Source organism: Mesocricetus auratus, unplaced genomic scaffold (genome assembly GCF_017639785.1).
Source record: "Mesocricetus auratus isolate SY011 unplaced genomic scaffold, BCM_Maur_2.0 Super-Scaffold_100022, whole genome shotgun sequence".
NCBI classification, from domain to species: Eukaryota; Metazoa; Chordata; class Mammalia; order Rodentia; family Cricetidae; genus Mesocricetus; species Mesocricetus auratus.
In genome coordinates, this window is record NW_024429203.1 from 10,851,493 (window position 1) to 10,874,246 (window position 22,754).

Sequence of the window (22,754 nt, forward strand, 5' to 3'; positions counted from 1 at the left end):
GGTCAAAATAATGAACATGCATTGCCTTTAGAAGCTTTCTTCTAGGACCTCCCCCCCTGTTATTCCTTGATTTCCTGTCTCTAAGCAACCACTCACTGCTGTTACTGAACATTAATTTGCTTTCTTTTCTAGAATTCAACATGTATTAGTTACTTTTCTAGTGCTGTTATGAAACACATGACCAAGGCAACGTTTTTTTTGTTTTTTTTTTTTTTGTTTTTTTGTTTTTTTGTTTTTTTTGGTTTTTCAAGACAGGGTTTCTCTGTATTGTTTTGGAGGCTGTCCTGGAACTCGCTCAGTAGACCAGGCTGGCCTCGAACTCACAGAGATCCGCCTGCCTCTGCCTCCCGAGTGCTGGGATTAAAGGCGTGCCCCACCACTGCCCGGCTCCAAGGCAATATTGAAGGGAGGGTTTGTTTGGGTCTCAGAGGGATTAAAACTCCATCACCATCGTGGCGGGAAAGTGAAGCACAGGCAAACATGGAAGCTAGAACTTTAAGCTGAGGGTTTCTACCTCCATCCATAAGCAGGAAGCAGAGAGAGAGAAGTCAAATTGGGAATGGCACATGGCTTTTGATACCTCAAAGCCCACCCCCAGGGATATACTTCCTCCATCAAGGCCACATCTCCTCAGCCTCCCAAAAACAATGTCACCAACTGGGGACCAAGTATGGAAGTGCCTGAGGAAATGGGGGGGCATCCCATTCAAACCACCGTGCTATGTTAATAAAATTACTCAGTAGGCATAAACACCCTGTAAGAGTCTTTGTATCAGACTACACTTACATTTCTGTAGGGTGAAAAATCTAACTGCGGAGGGTTGCGTCCATATGTCACGTATCTGTTGAACTGAGGCACCAAACCGTTCCACAAAGTGGTTGTTTCATTTTACATCCCCATCAGCAATGCATGAAAATTCTAGATATTCACGCCAAACCTAGTACTTGGTATGGTCAATGTGCTGGTTAGTTCTTTGCCAGCCAGACACAAACTAGAGCCACCTAGGAGAATGGAACCTCAATCGAAAAACTGCCTTCATCAGATTGACCTGTGGCATCTGTGTGGCGTTTTCTTGGTTGCTGATTGCTTTCTGTGAGTGGGCTCAGTCCATTGTGGGTCGTGTGATCCCTGTGTTCAGTGGGCTCAGTCCACTGTGTGGGTAGTGTGATCCCTGTGTTCAGTGGGTTCAGTCCTGTGTGGGTCAGGTGATCCCTGTGTTCAGTGGGTTCAGTCCACTGTGTGGGTAGGTGGTCTTGGGTTACATAAGGAAGCAAGCTGAATGAGCCACGAGGAGAAAGCTATTAGGCAGTTTTCTTCCATGGACAGCCTTGGCTCTTATTTGAGTCATTGTCCCAACTTCCTTCAATGACAGGCTGTGACTGGATTGTATAAACCAGCTACAGTCTTTCCTCCCCCGAGTTTCTCTGAGTCATTGTATTTATCACAGCAATGGAAAGCAAACCAGGGCAGTCAGTTCTTTTAACTTTCATGCATGTGGTTTCTCACTGTGGCCTTAAGCGGCTGTTCTCAGATGGTTGATAATGCTGAGCAACTTTTCTTGCACTCCATTGTCCTCGGCTGACCTTGGCTGAAGTGTTTTCTCTAACATTTTACCTATTCTTTTAATGACTTACTTATGTTCCTGTCATTGGATTTGAGAACTCTTTACATATACTCCAGATGCAACTTTATACTTTCCCAAAGACTTTCCTCTCTCTGTGGCTTGTATATTAATTTCTTAGTAACATCTTTTGATGAGGGTAAGGATTTTTATTTTATGACAACCAACCTATCTATTTTTTTCTTTGACAGATTAAGCTTGGATTTTTTTTTAAAGATTTATTTATTATGTACAGTGTTCTGTCTACATGTATCCCTGCAGGCCAGAAGAGGGCACCAGATCTCTTTATAGATGGTTGTGAGCTGCCATGTGATTGTTGGGAATTGAACTCCGGACTCTGGAAGGGCAGTCAGTGCTCTTAACCTCTGAGTCATCTCTCCAGTCCCAAAACTTGGATGTTTTAATCTAAGAATTTTTGCCTAAGCAAAAGATTTTCCCCTACGTTTTCTTCCAGAAGTTTTATGATTTTAGGTTTTAGATTTGGGCCTGTATACCCAAGAGCTTCTGTGGATCTTTGTTTTCATGGTGTAGGTATGGATAAAGTCCTTTTCATTTTCACAGACAGGTCTTCAATAATTCTATCATCTTTATTGACAAACTATCCTTTCTCCACAGCATCACCTTTGTCAAATAAATGTTCATGAAATTAACTGTAGCTTTATTTCCAGACTGATTGGTTCCATCGAGCTGCCTGTCCACCCTTATTTGATTACCACGCGGTTTGTGTGTCATCCAGATGGCTCAGCAGATAAAGGCTTTTCGCTACCAAGACAGAACCGACTCCTGGGAGTTGTCCTCTGACCTCCATATACTACCATGCGGCATACACACATCAATCAATCAATGTAGCTTAAAATTTTATAGAAGTTATTGTAATTGTTTAGCAAGGTTGCAGAAGTTAAGATCAATGAATAAAAATCTACTGTATTTCAGCAATGAACAATTGGAAAGTAATAGTAAAAGTTACCAGTTACCACAGCTCACAAAGACAAACTCCTCAGGGCCAAGGTTGTCAAAAGACATTCAAGATGTGCACACTGGAAATACAGATACAGATCATCAGCCAGGCAGTGGTGGCACACGCCCTGGATCCCAGCACTTGGAAGGGGAAGGCAGGTGGAGCTCTGTGAGTTGGAGGTCAGCCTAGTCGACAGAGTGAGTTCCAGGACAGCCAGGGCTACACAGAGAAACCCTGTCTGGAAAAACAAAACAATACAAAAAAGAAGGAGGAGGAGGAGGAGGAGGAGGAGGAGGAGGAGGAGGAGGAGGAGGAGGAGGAGGAGGAGGAGGAGGAGGAAAGAAAGTAAGGATGGAAGGAAGAAAAAGGAAGATGGGGAAAAAAGAAAATACAGAACATTGATGGGCGAAACTCCAGGGACAAATGAGTTGAGCGCTGCTGTATCCTGTTCATGCCTGAAGAGTCAATTCTGTTAAGGTATCTAACCTCAAATGTATCTACAGCTCAGTACGATCCCGACCAAAATCCCAGGGCGTCTTCTATAGACACTAATTGGCGGCATGTGAAATTCATACGTGAATGCAAAGCCCTTGAAAAAGAGTAAAACTGGAGGACTCCCATGATGTGACATCAGGGCTAATTATGCAGGCGATGTCTTATTCCAAAAGTCAAACATTTCATTTCCAAGAATATTGAGCAGCTGTGCTTAACTTCCTGAAGCCACCACCTTCTTGCTCTTTTTCAGAATGCAACTAAGCTTTTCTTTAGCTTATTATTTTGTTTTGTTTTGTTTTGCTTTCTTCTTCAGAAGCAAATAAGTTTTTTTAAACTATAGAATGGGCCTCGGTTGTCCAGTGATGTTTAAGAATGAGGAAACGGACTAGGGAAAAGGACCAAGGGATAAAGTGCTTGCTGTGTATTAGCAAGATGACCCCAGTCTGGATCCCCACCATCCACACAAAAGCCAGGTGCCTTGGGTGGAGACAAGACAATCCCTGGGCTCACTGGCCAGCAAGTCTAGCAGAACTGGTGAGCCCCAGGTTCAGTAAAAGAACCTGTCTCAAAATAAATAAGGTGGAGGGGGACTGGAGAGATGGTCCACTGGTTAAACACTTGTTGCTCTTGCAGAGGACCCAGGTTAGGTTCCTAACACCTGTAAGGAGGCTCACAAGCATCTTGTTGAGTTCCAACTCAACTTCCAGGTGGAACTGCCCCCCCTTCTGGCCTCCACAGGCAATGCATGCACATGCTGCATGTCTATACAGGCAGACAAAACATTCACGTATAAAATGAAACTAAATTAATCTTCAAGTTGGAGGGAAACTGAGGAAAATACCTGATGTTGACCTCTGACCCTTTACATGCATGTACATACACATACATGTGCACCTACCTGCATGAACACACACAGAAATGTCACAAAGGCTTCAGCCACACAATCTGAATAGACTACGTATGTATAAGAAATACTGTTTAGAACAGTCATTATGTTTAGATGTATTTTTAAATCTGTAGAGTAATTTTCCGACCTACACATCAGTCCTGGGAACCCTTCAAGACCGCCATTGTCACCCTAATTTACAGAGAAGGCAGGGAAAGACCCTGCTTCTGCAGAACCACATAGCACTTGGAGGCAGATCCACGATTTAATTCCTGCCTCCCTGCGTGGTCACCTTCCAGAATTTAGAGAGCAAACAAAAGTTCTGGGGTGCTACTCAACCCAGAAACAACTGTTTAATCAGTAACTTGCCTGTTCCTTTTTATAACCACAGCTTTTCTGGCTCCATTTTCAGACATCAGAGAGGTCGTCTTACCTAACTGCGTCATTTTATTGATGAGGAAACTGAGGCTGAATGAGAGGGAGTGGCCTGTCCAAGGTCTCAAAAATAAAGTTGCTAACGAAGTAACGCCGGGACAAGAGCTAAGCTCTTCCAACCGGAAGCAGGATTTCAGGCTTGTGTGTGCACGGCCCCAGAGTCCGGTGGAGGGAGTGGGTGTCAAGAACGAAGGTAGCAGAGTCCCACACGACCTGGTGTAGCTTCACACATGACCCCTAAGCAGCCAGAGACAACAGAAAGTACACCTGTGCCTGCCTGCTTCCGTTGCTTAGATGTAAATGTGTCTGCAGGTGCACAAACAAATCTCAGGGCCGTAAAACCGGTGCTTGCTTACCGCAAACAGAAGCCGGGTAACTATGGCGGCCTCTTCCTGTCCACAGCCTCCAGTTTGATGCTGACCAGAGTAGCAGCCAGAAACACGACGTGGCCCCAGGGCACTGAGATAAAAGCGGACAGGGTAATTTCCAAGAAAACAAGAGAACGAGTGACCTGAAGTGTGTAACTCAGTACAGAGAACGGGGCATGAAAGGGGAAAGCCCTGGGCTGGGGTTGCAAGGGTGACGTCAGAGTATCCATTCCCACTCAACTTCCTGGAGTGAGAGGGCGTTCAGTCCAGAAACCCAGAAAGGAAGAGCGCAGAAACCAGAAACCCTGGAGGAAATAAAGCTGTCTTTCCTTCTTTTTTTGGTGTGTGTGATGTATGTGTGTACGTACATGTGTGCTTGCAGGTGCGTATAGACGCGAGTGCACCTGTGTGTTCAAACATGTGAAAGCCAGAAGACAGTGTCTTTCTCGGTCACTCTCACCTTGTTTTTAAAACATAATCACAGAATCCGGAACTCGCCTATTACAGTGCACTGGCCAGCACGCTCCAGGGAGAAGCCCATCTCCTTCCCATCCAGCGATGCGTGGAGGATCCAAACTCAGGCACTTTTAGCAAATGACCCAACTCTCTGAAAATCATATTTTCTATTATTTTAAGCGCACTGGTCCTCGAGACCAGAGCTTCTTAAAACAGAGAGCAAATAAAAACTTTATGAGAGGCAAAAAATGTATTTTGTATTTGTTTGTTTGTTTTTACGAGACAGGGTTTCTCTGTATTGTTTTGGAGGCTGTCGGTCCAGCCTGGCCTCGAACTCACAGAGATCCGCCTGCCTCTGCCTCCCGAGTGCTGGGATTAAAGGCATGCGCCACCACCGCCCGGCTGTATTTTGTATTTTATTTGCTGATATATTCCATTATGTAGGAAACCAGCCACGGCTGAAAGCTTAATGCTAAACCAACCAAACTTTTCAAATCAATTGAAGGACCCTCTCGCTGACAGGCTCCTGGTTCCCAGCACATACAAACCCATTACCAGGGTACAGTCTCTCTAAAGTCCATAGTATCCCTGCTTCTGGGACCAGCAAATCAAAGCAAGAATTTGCCATTGTTAGCTCAGGGCATGATCCCTGTTAGAGAGAAAGCAGCTAAAAAGTGACTTTATGTTTAGAAACAGCAAAAATACTAACTGTAGAGACAACACCACCATTGAGGGACCAGAAAGGAATGTCTCTATCAGGTAATTTAGATAATGCAAGCCTGGTCCAGAGAGCATCCTTAACAGTGCCATAGAAGAAACGGGAACTGGCCAGGCTAAATGTGGCCAACCAAGTTGACCATGGTCCTGTACCAGGGATGTGACCTGTAAACCTAGACTTCCTCCATGGTCAAATACCAACCAATCAGGACTGCCCTCATTCGCATGGCAGGGTGGTGTTTGGTGGCATTGAGGATGGCTCTCAAACGGAAGCCACCAACCGCTGCACCCAACTGGCTAAGGCAGGTGGTTCTGCTATCGTCCTTATCCATGGCTTCCCTGCAGTATACTCAGTAAACTTACCATTTTCTAATCTGGCCTGATCTGGGTGAATTCTTTCACTGACTGTCAATTCCCTATCACACTATACAAGATCCAACGAGATTTCATCCAAGCCATAGAAGGAGAAAAATAAACCTTCACTCCAGACTCACATTTTGTAAGTTGGGTGTGTCCTGCTGGGAAGACAGGGGTAATCATGGAAGCCCAAAGAGGTTACTCAGACTCTCAGGGAGGGTGAAGGGCAGTCCCACGATAAGTGCAAACCTGTGTCTGCTGCTGGGGATCGAGGTCAAGGGGCAGAGGTGATGTCATCTTCTGGGGACACAGGTGTGTGGCTCAGGCCTGTGCATTAGCCACTGCCAGCTGTCACTGATGTGTGGCAGACATAAATAATCAGTGACTCAGGGTATCCACTCAACAGGTGGGACAGATTTCAGTTCCGTGATATCACCACCACTGGGCCATTGGACTGTAAAACGTCCACCCCTGTGGCTCTTCAGTGCAATGGCGATGGCCGAGCGCCACTGGCGGCCACCACGGCAAGAAGACAACCCGGAGCATTTCTGAAGGCGCCTGCCTGCTCAAGAATGACCCACCCAGCATAACCTTGCCAGTCAGTTCCAGAGACCCCAGACATGCCACAGTCGGCCGCTACCTCAGGCAACAGAGTAGAGAATGAGCGCTGAAGGGGAACTGGTGTTTGCTGTCTGGACTGGAGGAGCCGAACCTGGGGGACATGGACAGCTCAGAGCAGGCAACAGGCGGAGTCAGAGAAGGGCCAGAGGCCAAGATGCTGATTACCGGCGTATCTCATTTTATTGCACTTCATTTTATTGCACTTCAAAGATAGAGTGTAACTAAAAACTGAAGGGAAGGCCACCTTCAATCTTGTGGGCACCATTTTTACAGCAGCTCAAATGATCATTTACATTTTTTTGTCGAGAATCTTAATTAAGTTGGTACATTGCTTTTTGTTTGTTTGTTATTTGTTTTTTAACACTTAATGGAATACAGGGGAAAAGGTAATAACATTAAATTTCATATGGACTGGAAAACCAAGAATCTACAGGGCCATTCTGGTTCTTGCAGGGGCCTGAACCAAACCCACAACATCCCCCAAGGCTTTCCTGCCAGAGGGACCCTGCTGGGAAGGACTTTCTCCAGGGAACCAGCAGCCACAGATAAACTGCAAGATCCCATTATCAGAGGCTTCACCCAACCAGCCACCACCACAGTCCAGAACCAGGCACAAACTCTAACCTAAGGAGGACACAATGGGATGGAAGAGGAAGCGCACGCTGGACCCCTCCCACCCAGCCTGCGGCCACAGCATTTGATGCAGCAAAAAGCCCGGAGGCGCCTCTGGCCCCTGTTGAACACGTCAGCCAACCTGCCCCCCACCCCAGATTTGTCTAGTAAGAAATGATTTAGAGCAAAGAATGCTCATTCCAGAAGTGTCTGGAGTCCCCCACCTCTCTCTTGGTCCCCAGACTCTGGTGTCTTGGGCAGGGACAGCGCGTCTGGGATCCGGAAAGGCTTTAACAAGTGCCTGGGTCACTTTCAGGCAGCTGACACTTGAGAAACTCCACCTACCCCTTCCAGTTCCAGACAGTCAGGCTCACCCACTTCTCCTCACTAGGGAAGAGGCACCTGGTTTACCAGCTCTGGCCAGTCTATTTTAAGTCACCGAGGTGCAAGGTGGCTTTACTTCCTGCCATGGGGACCCTCCCATAATAGTTAAGGCATCTTCCTCCAATTCCCATGGGCTGTCAGAAACACACAATCTCCATTCACCCAGCCAGCCTAGACACACGGTGGGGGCCGAACCCTTTCGCCATTTTCCCACACAGCCCTCTCAGCTTTGCCCTCTGACCCTGCCATTGGCCCCAACTGTCCCATCAGACATGAATTCCGAGAAATGAGTGGATGTAGAATTTCCACCCGTGTGTGAGCTACAGCCCATCAGAACAGAACACCAACAGGCCAGGAGCTCTCACTGACTAAAGCAAACCGAAAGTCTTCATTCCTTATTTGACCATAAGAGAAAGTCCCCAAGACCTACCTGACTTCCACAACACTCAGAAGTAAGACTCTGCCAGGGAGCAGCAGGAGCTCTCTTGACTGTTCTATGCCTCCCCGCTAAACTGAGGCCCAGGATTGCTGCCAGCACAGCCTGGGGACAAAAGCCACACATTCCAGCTACAAGACACCTTCCTTCCCAGAAGAGAAGGAACACACTGAAGAGAGCTGCCTGACAAAAATCTCCTTCCTTTTTTGTGAGGTGGAGTGGGTGTGACCTATATTCAGATTCTGGGCTGAGCCCCCTAAGCGCTTGGGGCAAATACTTTTCATTGGGCCTCAGTCTCCCTCTCTTAAAACTGGGTTAATGACCCCTTAGAGAACATAATTAGCTAATTCCTGCTAATGACAGGGCCTCCCTACTGTGTCCCTTTGATTTTACTTCCCCACCCACCATGCATCCACCTGCCCAGAGCAGACTTGACAAGCCCAGGACAGACCAAGCCCCGATGTGGCATGGGCACTCCATCAAGGCCAGCCCAGGCACCTGCTTGAGCCACAGAACCAGAGAGGCCTCTCCTACCAGCCCTCTCTGACATCCTTCATCCTCCGCCTCACCCAGATCTACTGCTTGACTCTGGGTGGGCTGAAGCAGTAGCTCGGGATTGACACCTGACCCGACCGCCTCATCATCCTCTCTGCCCAGAAGAGCACAACCTGGCTGACCCACAGCACGCGCGCGCGCGCACACACACACACACACACACACACACACACACACACACACACACACACACACACACACACACACACACACACGCACAAATGAGAGGTGTGGCCAGCATCTCCCGACGTCTTCTCATTCATTTTCTTGACTTCTCACTGAGCTCTACATTCCAATTTCACAGACTAGTATGTTTTTGTTTGTTTTGTCTTGTTTTTTTGGTTTCTTCGAGGCAGGGTTTCTCTGTATTGCTTTGGAGGCTGTCCTGGAACTCACTCTATAGACCAGGCTGGCCTCAAACTCACAGAGATCCTCCTGCCTCTGCCTCCCAAGTGCTGGGATTAAAGGTGTGCGCCACCAACGCCCGGCCAGACTAGTATGTTTTTTATTATTGCAATTTTTGTTGAGATAATTCAGATTTCCATAATATTGTGAGAAATAATGAGAAACTCTCTAGGCTTCGCCTGAGCGCCCCCTGTGGTAGCACTTTCAAAAGTTTTCTAAAAGCCTGACTAGTGTGGCATTGACACAACCCACAGAATTTACCCAGATTTCCTGTCTGACTTGTACACGTGTGTGTCTTTCCACGTGCCATACCACGGGGATAGGCTCCCATGTCCACTATGGACAAGCCTGTGTGCCACTCCAACACAAAGTTCTCTCCCAACCATAAGGTCCCTCCTGTTGACTTTTGGCTGGGGAGGTGGGATAGGTCTGAGACAGGATCTCTCCACATAGTCCTGGCTGTCTGGCACTCACTATGTAGACCAGGCTGGCCTCAAACTCACAGAGATCCACCTGTTTCTGCCTCCTGAGTGCTAGCATTAAAGGTATGTGCCACTACACCCAGCCCATTGTCTTTCTGAACCACACCTACCTTCTTCCTGTCCCCCAAACTCTTTGGCCCCTCAGTCACTAATCTGTTTGAGCTTAAATAATGGATCATTTTTAAAATGACATCTAAATACTCATTGTGTGGGACTTAGGGAATGTTGGCTTTTTCCTCTTCTGTTTCTCACTGTACAAAGTTCCCTGGAAAGAGCTGAAGGAATTGCTTCTACCAATAGATGGGTGGAGTTCTTTTCTGTGATTGAGGAATAACACACGATATATAGACACCACAATTCCTTTGTGCCTCGGGAGGCCCTCGGATCTGCAGACAAAACCCTCAAGCCTCCACAAATTGGTGAGATTCTGCTCTGTGGCTCCCAGGCCCCTAATTAAGCCGCAGCTCTAAAGATAGGTCGGGCGTGAAAGGACTCAACATGCAAACGAAGGAGCCCTTCCCGCTGAGACTCTCAGGAGGTGGCAGCTAGGGGGGCCTTTGGAGAGCCAGTCTTTGAGTGGGACAGACTTGAGGTGACATCCCGCTCTTGAGCTTTCCAATCTGCAGGAAATCTCATTCTTGCTGGACACGGACAGTACAAGTCCTTCCGCTCTCCAGTGCGATCACCTTTGAAAAGACTCCTTGGCTATTAACACTGCGCTTGTTCCTGCTTTCTCCCGCTGACCATGTCTGATTCCTCCAATCGGTCAAACGGAGTATCTTCCAGCCCTCTGGCCACCTGGCTTAGCCTCATCATTAGTCATATTTCCATGAACTTGATCTAAACCCAACAGCACAAAAGATCTGACCCAGTGGGTTTCACGGGGCTGCTGGTGGCCAGGAACAACCTCATCATTATTGCTGCATTTCTGTTAACACATTCAAGTAGCTGGGAAAGCTTGGGTGATGAGTCAAAAAGTCCTTTCAAAGGAAAACGAAGATAGACTGAAAGAGAAGTCATATTTGTTCTGGAAAACTCACCCATCCCTAATTCCCGGTTTCACTGGATGCCAAAGTCTGTGGGTCCCCAGGTGCAGTCACTTACATAAAAGGAAGTACTATTTGTACAGAACTTTTACACATCCTTCTGTACACTTCAGATTATCTCTAAATGATGTAAATATATGTAAACTGATGGAGTGTCATATGTTTCAGAGAATAAAGAAAAGCCTATACAGGTGCATTTTTTCCCTTCAATTTTCCACAGTGGTTGATTAGATCTGCATAACAGATATGGAAGGTTATAGTTAATTCCTGGCCTTTACCACCCATCAGACTTCCTCTGAGACAGACCCCCTCCTAGACTGTCAACATGATGGGGGAAGGAAGCAGAGGGGCTATGTTTTAGTTCTACAGTTGTAGCACGGATTAAGATATTTAATAAGTCTGGATGGTGGTGGTGGTGGTCGTGGTAGTGGTGGTGGTGGTGGTGCATGCCTTTAATCTCCATACTCAAAAGACAGAACCCTGTGAGTTCAAGGCCAGTCTGGTCTGCAACATTAGTTGTAGGACAACCAAGACTACACAAAGAAACCCTGTCTCAAGACCCCCTCCCAAAAAAAAGGAAGGAAGAAAACAGATATTTAATAAAGAACAGTGGGATAGTTCAGTGGATAAAGATACTCACTACCAAGCCTGACAGCCTGAGTTCAATCCCTGGCACCCACACAGTAGGAGGAGAGAATTGACTCCTGTAAATTGTCCTCTGACTGACATGGTACCTTCTCCCAAAAATATTCAAACATTTTTAAAGAAAACAACTTTGAACCTTTGGAGGATACCAACAACTAAAGCACTACTTAGGGAATAAGGGGCTGGAGAGATGGCTCAGCAGTTGGCTGAGCACTGGCTGCTCTTCCAGAGGACCTGGGTTCAATTCCCAGCACCCATATAGCAGCTCACAACTGTCTGTAATTCCAGCTTCAGGGGATCAACACCTTCACACAGACATACACACAGTCAAAACACCAATGCACATAAAATAAAATGTAAAAATTGAAATTGTAAAGTGTTTGAATTAAGTTGTGACAGCCCAGCTGGGCATTGGTGGCACACGCCTTTAATCCCAGCACTCGGGAGGCAGAGGCAGGAGGATCTCTGTGAGTTCAAGGCCAGCCTGGTCTACAGAATGAGTTCCAGGACAGCCTCCAAAACAATACAGAGAAACCCTGTCTCGGAAAAAAAAAAGTGTGACAGCCAAGTCTTTGCCTAAAGAGTGGAATTACATTATGATTCCACTTAGGGAAGACTACAATACACATATCAATTAATACCCCAATTCTTATACGAAGAGATGACTTATGGGAAAATGAGCACCAGCTGTCAGTCAGCTTTCTGTTACTGTCATGAAATACCTTAGATAATCAACTTATAAAGAGGAGCGGTTCAACTTGATTGGCAGTTGTGGAGGTTTCAGTCCATGACCCATTGGGCCTGTGGTGGAACATCACTGCGACAGCATAGAGCAAAGCAAAACGCTAACCTCGTGGTAGGAAGAGACCAGAGTCCCACACCCCTCCGAGGGATGCCCCGATGGCCCAAAGATTTCCTGACTACCTCCCAATAGCTCACCCTGGGAACCAAGTCTTTCTACACATGGGCCTTTGGAGGACACCTACAACTAACTATGCACTTCCTACAGGGTTTGAACCTTAGGGAGCAAGAGGCTGGGGAGATGGCTCAGTGGTGAAAAAAGCTTGCACTCCTACAGAGGACCCAAGTTCAGTTCCAGCACCCATATCAGGCAGCTCCAGGGTATCTAATGCCCTCTTCTGCCTCTGAGGATACCTGCACATGTGTATTTATACACACAGTGATGCACACACTGAAATACACACACATGAAAATAATTTATAATTTTTAAATCAAAACCTTGGGGAACAATTCCAGAAAATAATTCACTTCCTAATTCAAATCTTTCCATACTGCTTGACTTCAAACCCCTCCCCTAACTTTTGTAATCACAAACAAACAAACAAACTTTAAAAGAGCACTTGGAGGATGGGCGGTGGTAGTGCACGCCTTTTTTTAATCCCAGCACTCGGGAGGCAGAGGCAGGCCTGGTCTACAAGAGCTAGTTCCAGGACAGCCTTCAAAGCCACAGAGAAACCCTGCCTCGAAAAACCAAAAAAAAAAAAAAAAAAAGAGCACTTGGGAGGCAGAGGCAGGCCAGTCTCTGTGAGTTCAAGGCTAACCTGGTCTACAGAATGAGTGAGGTCCAGGACAACCAGAGCTATAATAAGACCGTCTTGGAAAAACCAGAGAGTGGGAGGGAGAGACAGAGACAGAGAACATGCATAAACACAGTGCTAGAGTACTTCCCCATCATTTAAGAGTTCTGGCTATCAGGTAAGTGGTTAAGAGCACTGGCTGTTCTTCCAGAGAACCTGTGTTCAGTTCCCAGCACCCTCACGGCAGCTCACAAACTGACCGTAAGTCTACCTCCAGGGGATCTGACACAGTCACACAAGCACCAATGCACATAAAGAAAAATAAATAAACCATTTAAAAAGAAATGCTGGCCCTGGCCTCCAGAGCGAGTTCCAGGACAGCCTCCAAAACAATTACAGAGAAACCCTGTCTCGAAAAACCAAACAAAAAAAAAAAAAGAAATGCTGGCTATCTGAATTGACCATATTTTCTTTGAACATATCATAATTTCTTAGCCTCTTAATAATATTTAATTGTTTTTATTTTACACGTGTGTGTGTGTGTGTGTGTGTGCACACGCGAGTGTGCCTGTGCCGTGGTGCAGGCATGGGGGTCAGTGCACAACTCTGGGGGTCGGCTCTTTCCCTCACGTTAGTTCAGCAGGACCTTTCTTGTTTTCTGCTATGTGATGTGCTACAGGTCAGGTGGCCCTCTAGCTCCCGGGAATTTTTCCTATCTCCACCTCCCACATCACAGGAGGAGTGCTAGGATTGCAGATATGAGCAACCGCGTGTAGCTTTTGTGAGTTTCAGGAATAAAACTACGATCATGAGGCTTTTTTTTTTTTGGCAAGTGCTTTTACCTGCTGAGTCATCTCATTGGTCCTTTAAAACATTCTTTAATAGATCTACATAAGTATGGTCCCGGAAGAAAACAAAAGCCCTTGCTTTAGACTTGGGACAGCCAAATGCAAAGGGCAAGCCTGGTCACCTCAGAACTCTGGATGTCCTGGGGTGGAGTAGGCTCCTCACTCTGAGCCACAGAGGGAGGTGGTTTCTGGTTCTGCCTAGGAGAAGGGTGTCTCGTGGGTAGCTTTTCCTCCAGATCCTGATGGACATCTTCCATTTCAGCAACCAACCCAGAGGGCCAGCTAGCTCCTTCTGACTCATCATTAAGCCATCAATAGCATCGGCCTTTACCTCCCAGTCGAGTGACATGTACAGAATCCAAGAGGTGAATGTCCCATCTGAATTGTTACTAAAGAGGAGAAGTCACGGTGCCCAGAAGGAAATGAGGGACAGCCAAAGGTCACCATCCAAAGGGACCCTCTTTAGCACAGATGCTCAGTCATTCACAAACCAATCCAACCATGAGACTCCCAGTCCCCAGCCCCTCCATGGTGCCCAGAAGACAGGATCATGATGCCTTTGCCAGCCTAATGGCTTGTGCACAACAAGGTAAAATTCATGAACCAAATGAGGAGTGGAACAAGGCAAAGGAAATGGACTGATCTGACTCTTTAGCGAGGGTTGGGTGAATTGTTTTTCAGCTTAAAATTGCACCATGACATTTAATTATGCACATATTAAATGAGGGTACATTTTGTTGAATGCTGTGTTGAAGTCACATCTACTATGCTCCTAGTCTCCCGGCTAAGTCAGCCCATTAAAAGGAAAACCAGACAGGTTTGGAGATAGATGACTTGGGTACACTCGTGCTGGCGCCTGGTGATCACCACTTTTTTTTTTTTATGTGCTCACAACGCCCTAATGATGTGTTCTGGGATTTGCTGGGGATATGCGTCAATCACCCCTCTCTTTGGAACACAACTTTATAATAGCATTGTGGTTAAGCTCCTGGGCTTTGAAGTCACACAGATCAAGGTCTGAAATCTCGCTCTGCCTCCCACTGCCTCTGGGCAGTTTACACAAGGCCTTTGAGCCTCAGAGTTTTCATCTGTAAACTATGCTGTTAGCTGGTCCACTCACATCAACGCTATGGGGGTGAGACAACGGACTGAAGCGCACACATTTAGGCAAGGGCAGAAAGGGATCCTGCACCTTTCCCCCATGGCCACCGTAACGGCTCAGCATCGCCAGCAGGGGCCACAGAGACAGATAGACAACAGCCACAAAACTTCCGGAGAACACCTGATGTATCGCTAAGCTCGGCTGGAATGGGCAAAATAGGAAGGTAAGTGCCTCAGAGGGATTTTTTAGTATGGACCTGCTTCTAGAATAAGTTGTTGACAGGCACTAAAGTGTTGCTCCAAGGCAAGACAGTGGCCCCATGTGCACAAAGCCCTGGGCTTAATCTTTAGCGCTGCAAACAGTTACTAACAAGTAGCAATAGTTGACAAATAATTAAATAAAAACTGTATCTGTAGGAAACAGGTACCAACATTTGTTTATCTCCTGCTTAATGACTATTAACATTGTGTATGTACTGTAAGTAATTTAGCAATGATCTGAAGTACATGGGCATGTACTTAGATTGTATGTGAATAGCCAAACTCCACAAAACAAAGGCTATCACATACAATAGTTTATAGCATATAGCCCCAGTATGTGGAGGGCTACACCATGTCAGCTTGTGCAATCCATGTTTTTACATTGACCAGACCACCTAATGACAAAGTTTTCAGAATGTCTCCCTGCAGTGAATCCAGTCATGACTGTGCAATGCCACCTTACCTAGGGCATTTGAGCGCTTTAGAATCTGGGATCCATGAGGGTGCGGGAAGCAATCTCTCTTGGATAGAGAGGGACATTGTGATTTCTAAGGGGACAGCGTGGGTTCTCAAATACTAGCAGCAACAGCTAGTGCTGCAGATGATCCAGCCCTGTGGTCACCAAAGAGTGCCAGATAACATCTTTAAGACCTGGGCTCTCTGGAGACTCTGTCCTGTTCTCTCTCTCATTTCAAGAATGCATGCTCTATAAGAGAGAAGAGCCAACAGCCTGGGTAGAACCTCACCCTAGAGAACAAACAGACCTCAGGGGAACTCCAGGACCACAGCAGTTGGAGGCCGCTGTCCACAGAGAGCAAGACTGCTTCTCCTTCCATAGTCTGTGATGACATCTTAGCCACAGATGGCCCTAAGCAAACCCTCTGGGAACAGGAAACTCAGTCACACAGGAGCAACTCTCAAAAGTACCGAGCAACCGAGCGACCGAGGTTCCCTTCACCTCAGCTTTCCAGGTGCCTAAATGAGGATGGTAATCCTAGATGTTCCTAGGTCCCGGGGTGGGGGTGAAGGTGGGTCCTCTAATACCCAGTGGAGAAAACAGCCTTACTCTCCACCACGGCATCTGTTCCCACCCACAGAACACTCCCAGCCTCCCAGTGCTCACTGCCTCCCCTACTCGCCCTCCGCACCCAGGAGAACAAAGAAGGGGCGGGTGCGCTTTGCCTGGTGAGAGAAGAGGGTCTGAGGGAAACAGGGGAGCAGGCCAATTGTGTTCTTGTCACAAAATGACCTGGGGGAGTCGGACGGAGCTGGGGGGGGGGGTCGGACGGAGCTGGGGGAGTCGGACGGAGCTGGGGGGTTGGACGGCAAGTGAAAGGGCTCAGGAAGACGGCCTCACAGCAGACAGCTGGGGGTGTGGCTCCCCCGGAACACGGCGCTCCCTGGGGCATTGCCCAGTATTCTGCCAGGCATCCCCGTACTTCCGCAGAGTCAGGAATGCATTTAAACTGGAGACTCTCCTGATTTGCATCCCCCAAATAAATCACCAAAGTGGCCTCGGCGTCCCCACACGTAAATCACTTTCCTAGTGGTCTCAGGGCCTTGTAAACTCAGAAACTCTCATTGCTTGGTCTGAAACCACTGTAGATTGACAACGGTTTCCCATCCAAAGTACTCCTTTGAATCTTAGCAACAAACCGAGGTCCTACACGCCATCCCATTTCACAGCCAGGAAAACTGAGGTTAACTGGAATTGGATAGCATCGCAGATCAGCTGGCTAAATAGTGGTGGCCCTGGCCTTTGGTTCATGTGTTGTACTCCCTGTCACCACAGCGCAGATGCCTGCAGCCCAATTCATCTGCCCTGGCACTTCCAGCTTGGGCTAAACAGATGTCCTCCTCCTCCTCCTCCTCCTCCTCCTCCTCCTCCTCCTCCTCCTCCACCTCTTCCTCCACCTCTTCCTCCTCCACCTCCTGTTTGTTTGTTTTAGTTTCTTTTTAAAGATTTATTTATTTATTTATTACATATACACCAGATTGAATTGTAGATGGTTGTGTGAGCCACCATGTGGTAGCTGGGAATTGAACTCAAGACCTCTGGAAGAGCAGTCAGTGCTCTTAACCTCTGAGCCATCTCTCCAGCGCCCCTGTTTGTTTTAGTTTTGTTTTTGTTTTTCCAGACAGGGTTTCTCTGTGTAACCCTGGCTGTCCTGGAACTCATTTTGTAGACCTCGAACCTGGAGAGCTGCCTGCCTCAGCCTCCCAAGTGTTGGGATTAAAGGCGTGTGCCACCGTCACCCTGCACCAGACGCTCTTCTAAATGCCCACTCTGGACTTGTCCATACAGTGGCCCTGAAGGCAGGAACTGTGACTGGAACCTCAATATCTGGCACGAGCTTGGTCATTGGGTACTTAGTAAATCGCTGTTATGCAAATGAGTGGCTGAATGAATGGGTGAATGTTTGACCAATTAACAGATGACTCTAAATATTCAGGGTTGGAAGGCCTAACTCCCAGACACCTGATTTTGACCCACAGCATCTAAGTTCCCAACCTGTCCCTCTGGTAGGGAACACCAAGTCTCACCTAGGGAAGTCCGTACTGATAGTATATGCCTTATGTCGGGGCAACTTCACAGCCACCACCAAACATCCAACATGGACTTAACCATCCAGAGAGACCAACTTCTCAGTTCAATTAGTGGCCATAACAACCGCCATCTGCACACCTGCTCATACCTGGGCTGGGCACACACAGTCCCAAGATATATGCAACAGGGAAAACAACACAGTAGAGTCTCTCCTACCCTCCAGTGGAGCCATGGGAGTAGAACAGGGACCAGCATAAGTAGTCCTGGGAAGGAGGCAATCAAGACACAGGAACCCTAAAGCTGCGGGAGTGTTTGCCCGAGGACCCAGCATGACTTGAGCCAGGCTCTGTGACAGAAGCTACCCAAGAGGCAGCAGCCCTACAGACAGGTCAGAAAATGCGCCCAGGCGGATCTGCAGACCCCAACTGTAAGGCGCTGCTGAGTGATGCCAGGGAAGGCAAAAATCCAGCCTAGGGAGGGGGGGCATACTTGAAGACTTCCTGGAGATATGAAAGTGGGCTGTGGCTTTCTCTCTTGCAGACACACTGCCTTGTGACAGACTTTGTGCATGTCTGTGCACATGTCCCGAAAGACTGTAAGTTCCTTAAAGGAACCAGTCACATCATATTGGTCTCTGAGAGCCCCCTTGGGCAGTGAATGCCTGACCCTGCACGACCCAGCATGACTGGAAAAAAAGACAGAGTAAACCACATGCGAGAAAGACTCCCGCAGAAATGAAGTAGATGGAGTAACCCAAGGAGGGGGGGGGGGGGGGTGGAGAATAGATGAATGAGGACCTAGGGGGAAGACAAGGTGGAGTTAACTGGTGAATAGTAATCTAGCAGGAGCCCAAGGACCAGAGAGGTGAACCCCACCCTGCATCCAGCTGGGGAAGAACTTGGTGCCCTCCCTGGTGGGGTGTAGCCCAGAGAGGAGACTGAGTTCAGCCGCAAAAGGTCCAATTTCAGTGTCAGCAACAGTCTTTGAAAGAAAAGTCAGGAAGGGCAAACTTGGAGAGTAAGAAAAACAGTCCAGTACAGCAGGCTACCTGCGGAGGAAGCAGGAGCCCCAAGCAGGCAGTTCACAACCACCCCAATTACAAAAAGGAAGAGAAGGCGGCAGCAGGGGGCAAAAGCCGAATGCATCTCACAGCAGGGACTCCGGCCTCAAGGAGTGAAAAGTAGAACCAGCAGGACCCCCAGGTATGGTCCTTCTGCAAGTCACTGTAGAACGAGTGCATGAAAACGTGTCGGACGAGGAAGCTAGGCTCCAGGAAACCGTCTCTGCCGGAGCAACAAGTCTCGCTCACCACCGTCTTGCGGCAGAAAATACCTGGCTGCTAGTCCCACCAGAGCATTGCCCCCCACCACCACCACACACACACCTCTCGTGTGTCCTTCAGTAAGGTGACTAATGCCCTCCCTCCGTCTGTACAGTAAAGTGTAATGCTTTTGAGGTCCTTCAAGAGACTTCGTGCTTCTGCTTTCTGCTTCAATGTCTTCCAAAAGCCTCTAGACGGAGGTTCCCTCACCACTACTCAGACAGCCACCTTCTCAAGGGCCAACAAGCCCTCAGCTCCACGCTCTGTGTGGACCAAGTTCTGCTCTGAGATTACCCCTACAAAAGATCCAAAGCGCCTTTTGACCAGGAAGACTAAAACGAGTTTCTGCAGAGGCCAAGGACAGCCAAGTCTCCAACCCACGGATATGTCCTTGTCGTAGCCCAGATCACCCACTCAGAGCACTGAAAACTCAGAACAATGGGGACCCCCACAGAGGTCCTCTTTTTCAAGTCAGCGAGAGGGCAGGAGGCAGGAGGCAGAAGTACTGTCCCGATGCCTCCGGGCCCCGGGGCTTCCCGCCTGCTCGGTGGCCGGAGCGAGGCAGATCTGGGGCCGAGGTCCGGCCAGCCCCGCCCTGCCACCAGCGGCCAGGCACCCACCGAACAGGAAATTCCACCTGAGCGCCGGAGCCCGGGCCACCCCGGGGCCGTAGAGCGGAGCTCAGGCGAAACCGAGAGCCGCGCAGGTGCGGGTGCGCGAGGATCCGAACTGTGGACGCCCACCCCGGGTCCCCAGCCCTCGCCCACCTCTAGCCCGGAGTTGTACTTGAGTCTCGCGCCGAAGTCCTTCGAGCTTCCTCCGGCCTTACGGCCCCGATTGCTCCCCATGGTCTCCGCAGCCCGATCGCTGGTCTCAGACGCGTGGTCCCAGCAGGCAGCCGACTACCATGGCCCGCGGGACTTTGGGGACACGAGGGACGCGGGGCGCGAGGAGAGGCACGGGCCAAGTTCCGGGGCAGGCCCAGCGCGCCCGACCGGCGGCGGTGGCTCCCGTTCTCATCCTTCCTCCCGGCGCAGGTAGTTTCAGGGTGTGGCCTCCCCGCTCGCCCCGCCCCGCCAGCCAGCCAGCACTGGCGCCTGCACACCTGTTGCGTCCGGCCCCGCCTTCTGCCATGCCCCCCAGGAAGCTCCTCCCCTCCGCCCAGAACCCCGAAAAGGAGTACCGCGAAGTTCTGGGGCTTCCTCTTTCTCTCAGGTGGCTCTTTTTCCTGGAGCATAGCCCTTCCTCGCGGCCCTTTGAAACTGGCCACCTCTCCACCACCCCCTCAAGCAACTTTAATCTCTCTCCCCTGGACCTTTCCCTACAATTAATCATCTTGCCAGAGATGCTGTGTGTCAGTTATAGTCCTTCTCAAACCCAAGTCAACTGGTGCTAGACCCGGCCTTCCCCGCACGCCATGTGCCACGGATACAAGGACCTTCCTCCTCCTGGGTACAGTAGCAGCCTCTCTTCACTGTGGGAGGCGCTGACAGTGGCCTGTACCCAGAGAAATGAGAATAGGTCGTCAGAGTCATCCAGCTGTTCGCAGCGTCAGATACTGTCTGTAGACCCCTCTTCAAAGGCGCCTTTCCTGTATTTTCTTAATTCTTTCTGACCCTTAGACACCAGGGACCCCAACATACGCTTATCAACCTCCTCCCTTTTTTTTTTACACTCCCTTTAATTTTCTGTCGTTGTCATTGTTGTTATGTTTTTTTGTGTGTAAGAGAACAACTTGCAAAGACTCGGGTCTCTCCTGCCACCGCGTTGAGTTCTAGGCAATGGAAGGTTAGGCTTAGCAGTAAGATCCCTTACTGGCTGAGTCATCGTGCAAGACCCTATGCTTTCTTCTTGAGACAATTCACCTCCCATAAGGAAACTTGCCTTCCCAAAAGATACATCAGAAGTACTCACTCTGCTTTACCAATCGTCTGGGTATTTCTCCACTGGCATTCTGTGGTCTTGCATAGTGAACTAAAACTACTGAGCTTGTAGTAAGCCCTAAACACTGTCCTATGTTTTGGGGAACCAGAGTGAACAAAACTGAAACCCCTGCTTTGAAATCAACAAGCCCCACCAGTTAGTGACTGACTGAGATTTAGCCAGATAGGAGGCAGTAAAGACTCAAAGGTACTCACTGTACTGAACCTGCTATTCTGTTGTGAAAGAAGTGACTCATATTCTCTCCCATGTCCCTAGAGTTTCATCCTTTATCCCAGAGGGCTAAATGTACATCTTGTCTGAGAAAGGCACCCATGTGGTCATTTGAGTGTAAGGCAATGCCACAGACTTGCTGCAAATCCAGCAGAAGAGTCACCTTCCTGTGTTATGCATACCCTATGTGCATGCCTATGACATCCCTGTGACCTACAATAGGACAGAGCAATCTTTATGCTAACATTTTAGATTTATTTGGTTTAATCCTTATGAAGTATATATAAACTGGGTGTGGTGGCACACAGGGCCAGCCTTGCCTTAGTGAGTTCCAAGCCAGACAGCTTACATAAGGAGACCCTGTCTCGACAAATAAAGTAAAAATATACATGATGTTAAGTACTTTTGTCTCTAAATTGTCAATGAAGAACCCCAAGAACAGTCAATCTGATGCCCCAAACCTGGGATATAGCTCAGTGATAAAGTACCTATCTTATGAGTGTTTATGCATTTGATACCCAGCATTGCATGTGCGCATGCACGCACATGTGTGCACATACACACATACATGCACACTCATACACGCATGCACACACGTGCACATAGTCTTCAGTCCCTGTCATCCTTCAATATGCCAGGATAACTCACAACCAAACTAACTAGCCTTTCCCACTGTCCTACCATGCTTACTCCAAAGCTGCTGTAATATCTCTCCCTGGGTTTCTCAGAGCACACTGCCTGCTGGGAAAGTTAAGTTCACATTCCTAGGACCCTTTAAGGATTTCTCCAACTCATTCATGTCATTGGGGCAAGGCACTTAGACGGGGGACATGTGTGGTCCTGACTCTAGTCAAACCATCTGCTTAGGCTGGTGATGATACAGGAGGGAGGGGCCACGGCACGGAGACTTAACTCAAGCTTAGAGTCACCAAGACTCTGCTACTACTATCTAAGACAATAGGATCAGGAAGTCCAAGGGCAGCTCCTTCAAGGAAGAGGAAAAACCTGAAGCAGTAACAGGTGTAGGGAAGCTATAAAATGAACCCAGCAACTCACCGTGAGGACACCCTCATCCATGAGTGTCTCCATGTCTCCTGGTGTAGGGAAGGGTCATCTGTCTGACAACTTGTTATCCCTCTTGCCTGTGGAAGTTGCTCTGTGGGTAAAAAATGCACTTGTTAAGCACCTACTGTGTAAGTGTCCCCATGCTAACTCTGCCTGGCCCCTTCTTAGACGGCCCCCCTCCCATCACCACACCCCCCCACGCTTTGACAAACCACTCCCCCTTGTCTCTAGCACTCCCCCTTGCTCACCATAACCACTTTGCCGACTTGTGGTGAGGCCCAAGTTCACGGGGCATGTCACATAACCAAGCTCTTCTCCCTGAAATTGCTGCACACCTTGTAAGTATATTTTCAGCTTCCTGCTGTGCACAAAGGTTCTCAAAATACTGTGGCTAAACAGAATGGGTGGCATCGGTCCAGGAAGTTAAATATCAGTATAT

The 22,754-nt window shown here is 48.4% G+C and overlaps 1 protein-coding gene across 3 annotated transcripts in view; it reads right to left on the reverse strand.

Annotated features, from left to right (window-relative positions):
• Window positions 1-22,754, reverse strand: part of St14 (ST14 transmembrane serine protease matriptase) — a 47,460-nt gene extending 24,706 nt beyond the window's left edge. Inside the window, exons 1-2 of one of the 3 annotated variants that reach the window (XM_021235538.2) lie at window positions 22,564-22,754; window positions 22,307-22,406 (exon numbers count right to left, since the gene is read on the reverse strand). In XM_021235538.2, coding sequence (XP_021091197.1) covers window positions 22,307-22,339 — 33 coding nt within the window. In that variant the 5' untranslated portion in view covers window positions 22,340-22,406; window positions 22,564-22,754. Of the gene's footprint in view, window positions 1-4,751; window positions 5,010-19,863; window positions 20,131-22,306; window positions 22,407-22,563 lie in introns of those variants that run through there. The other 2 variants (XM_005084446.4, XM_021235539.2) reach the window with 2 other exon arrangements.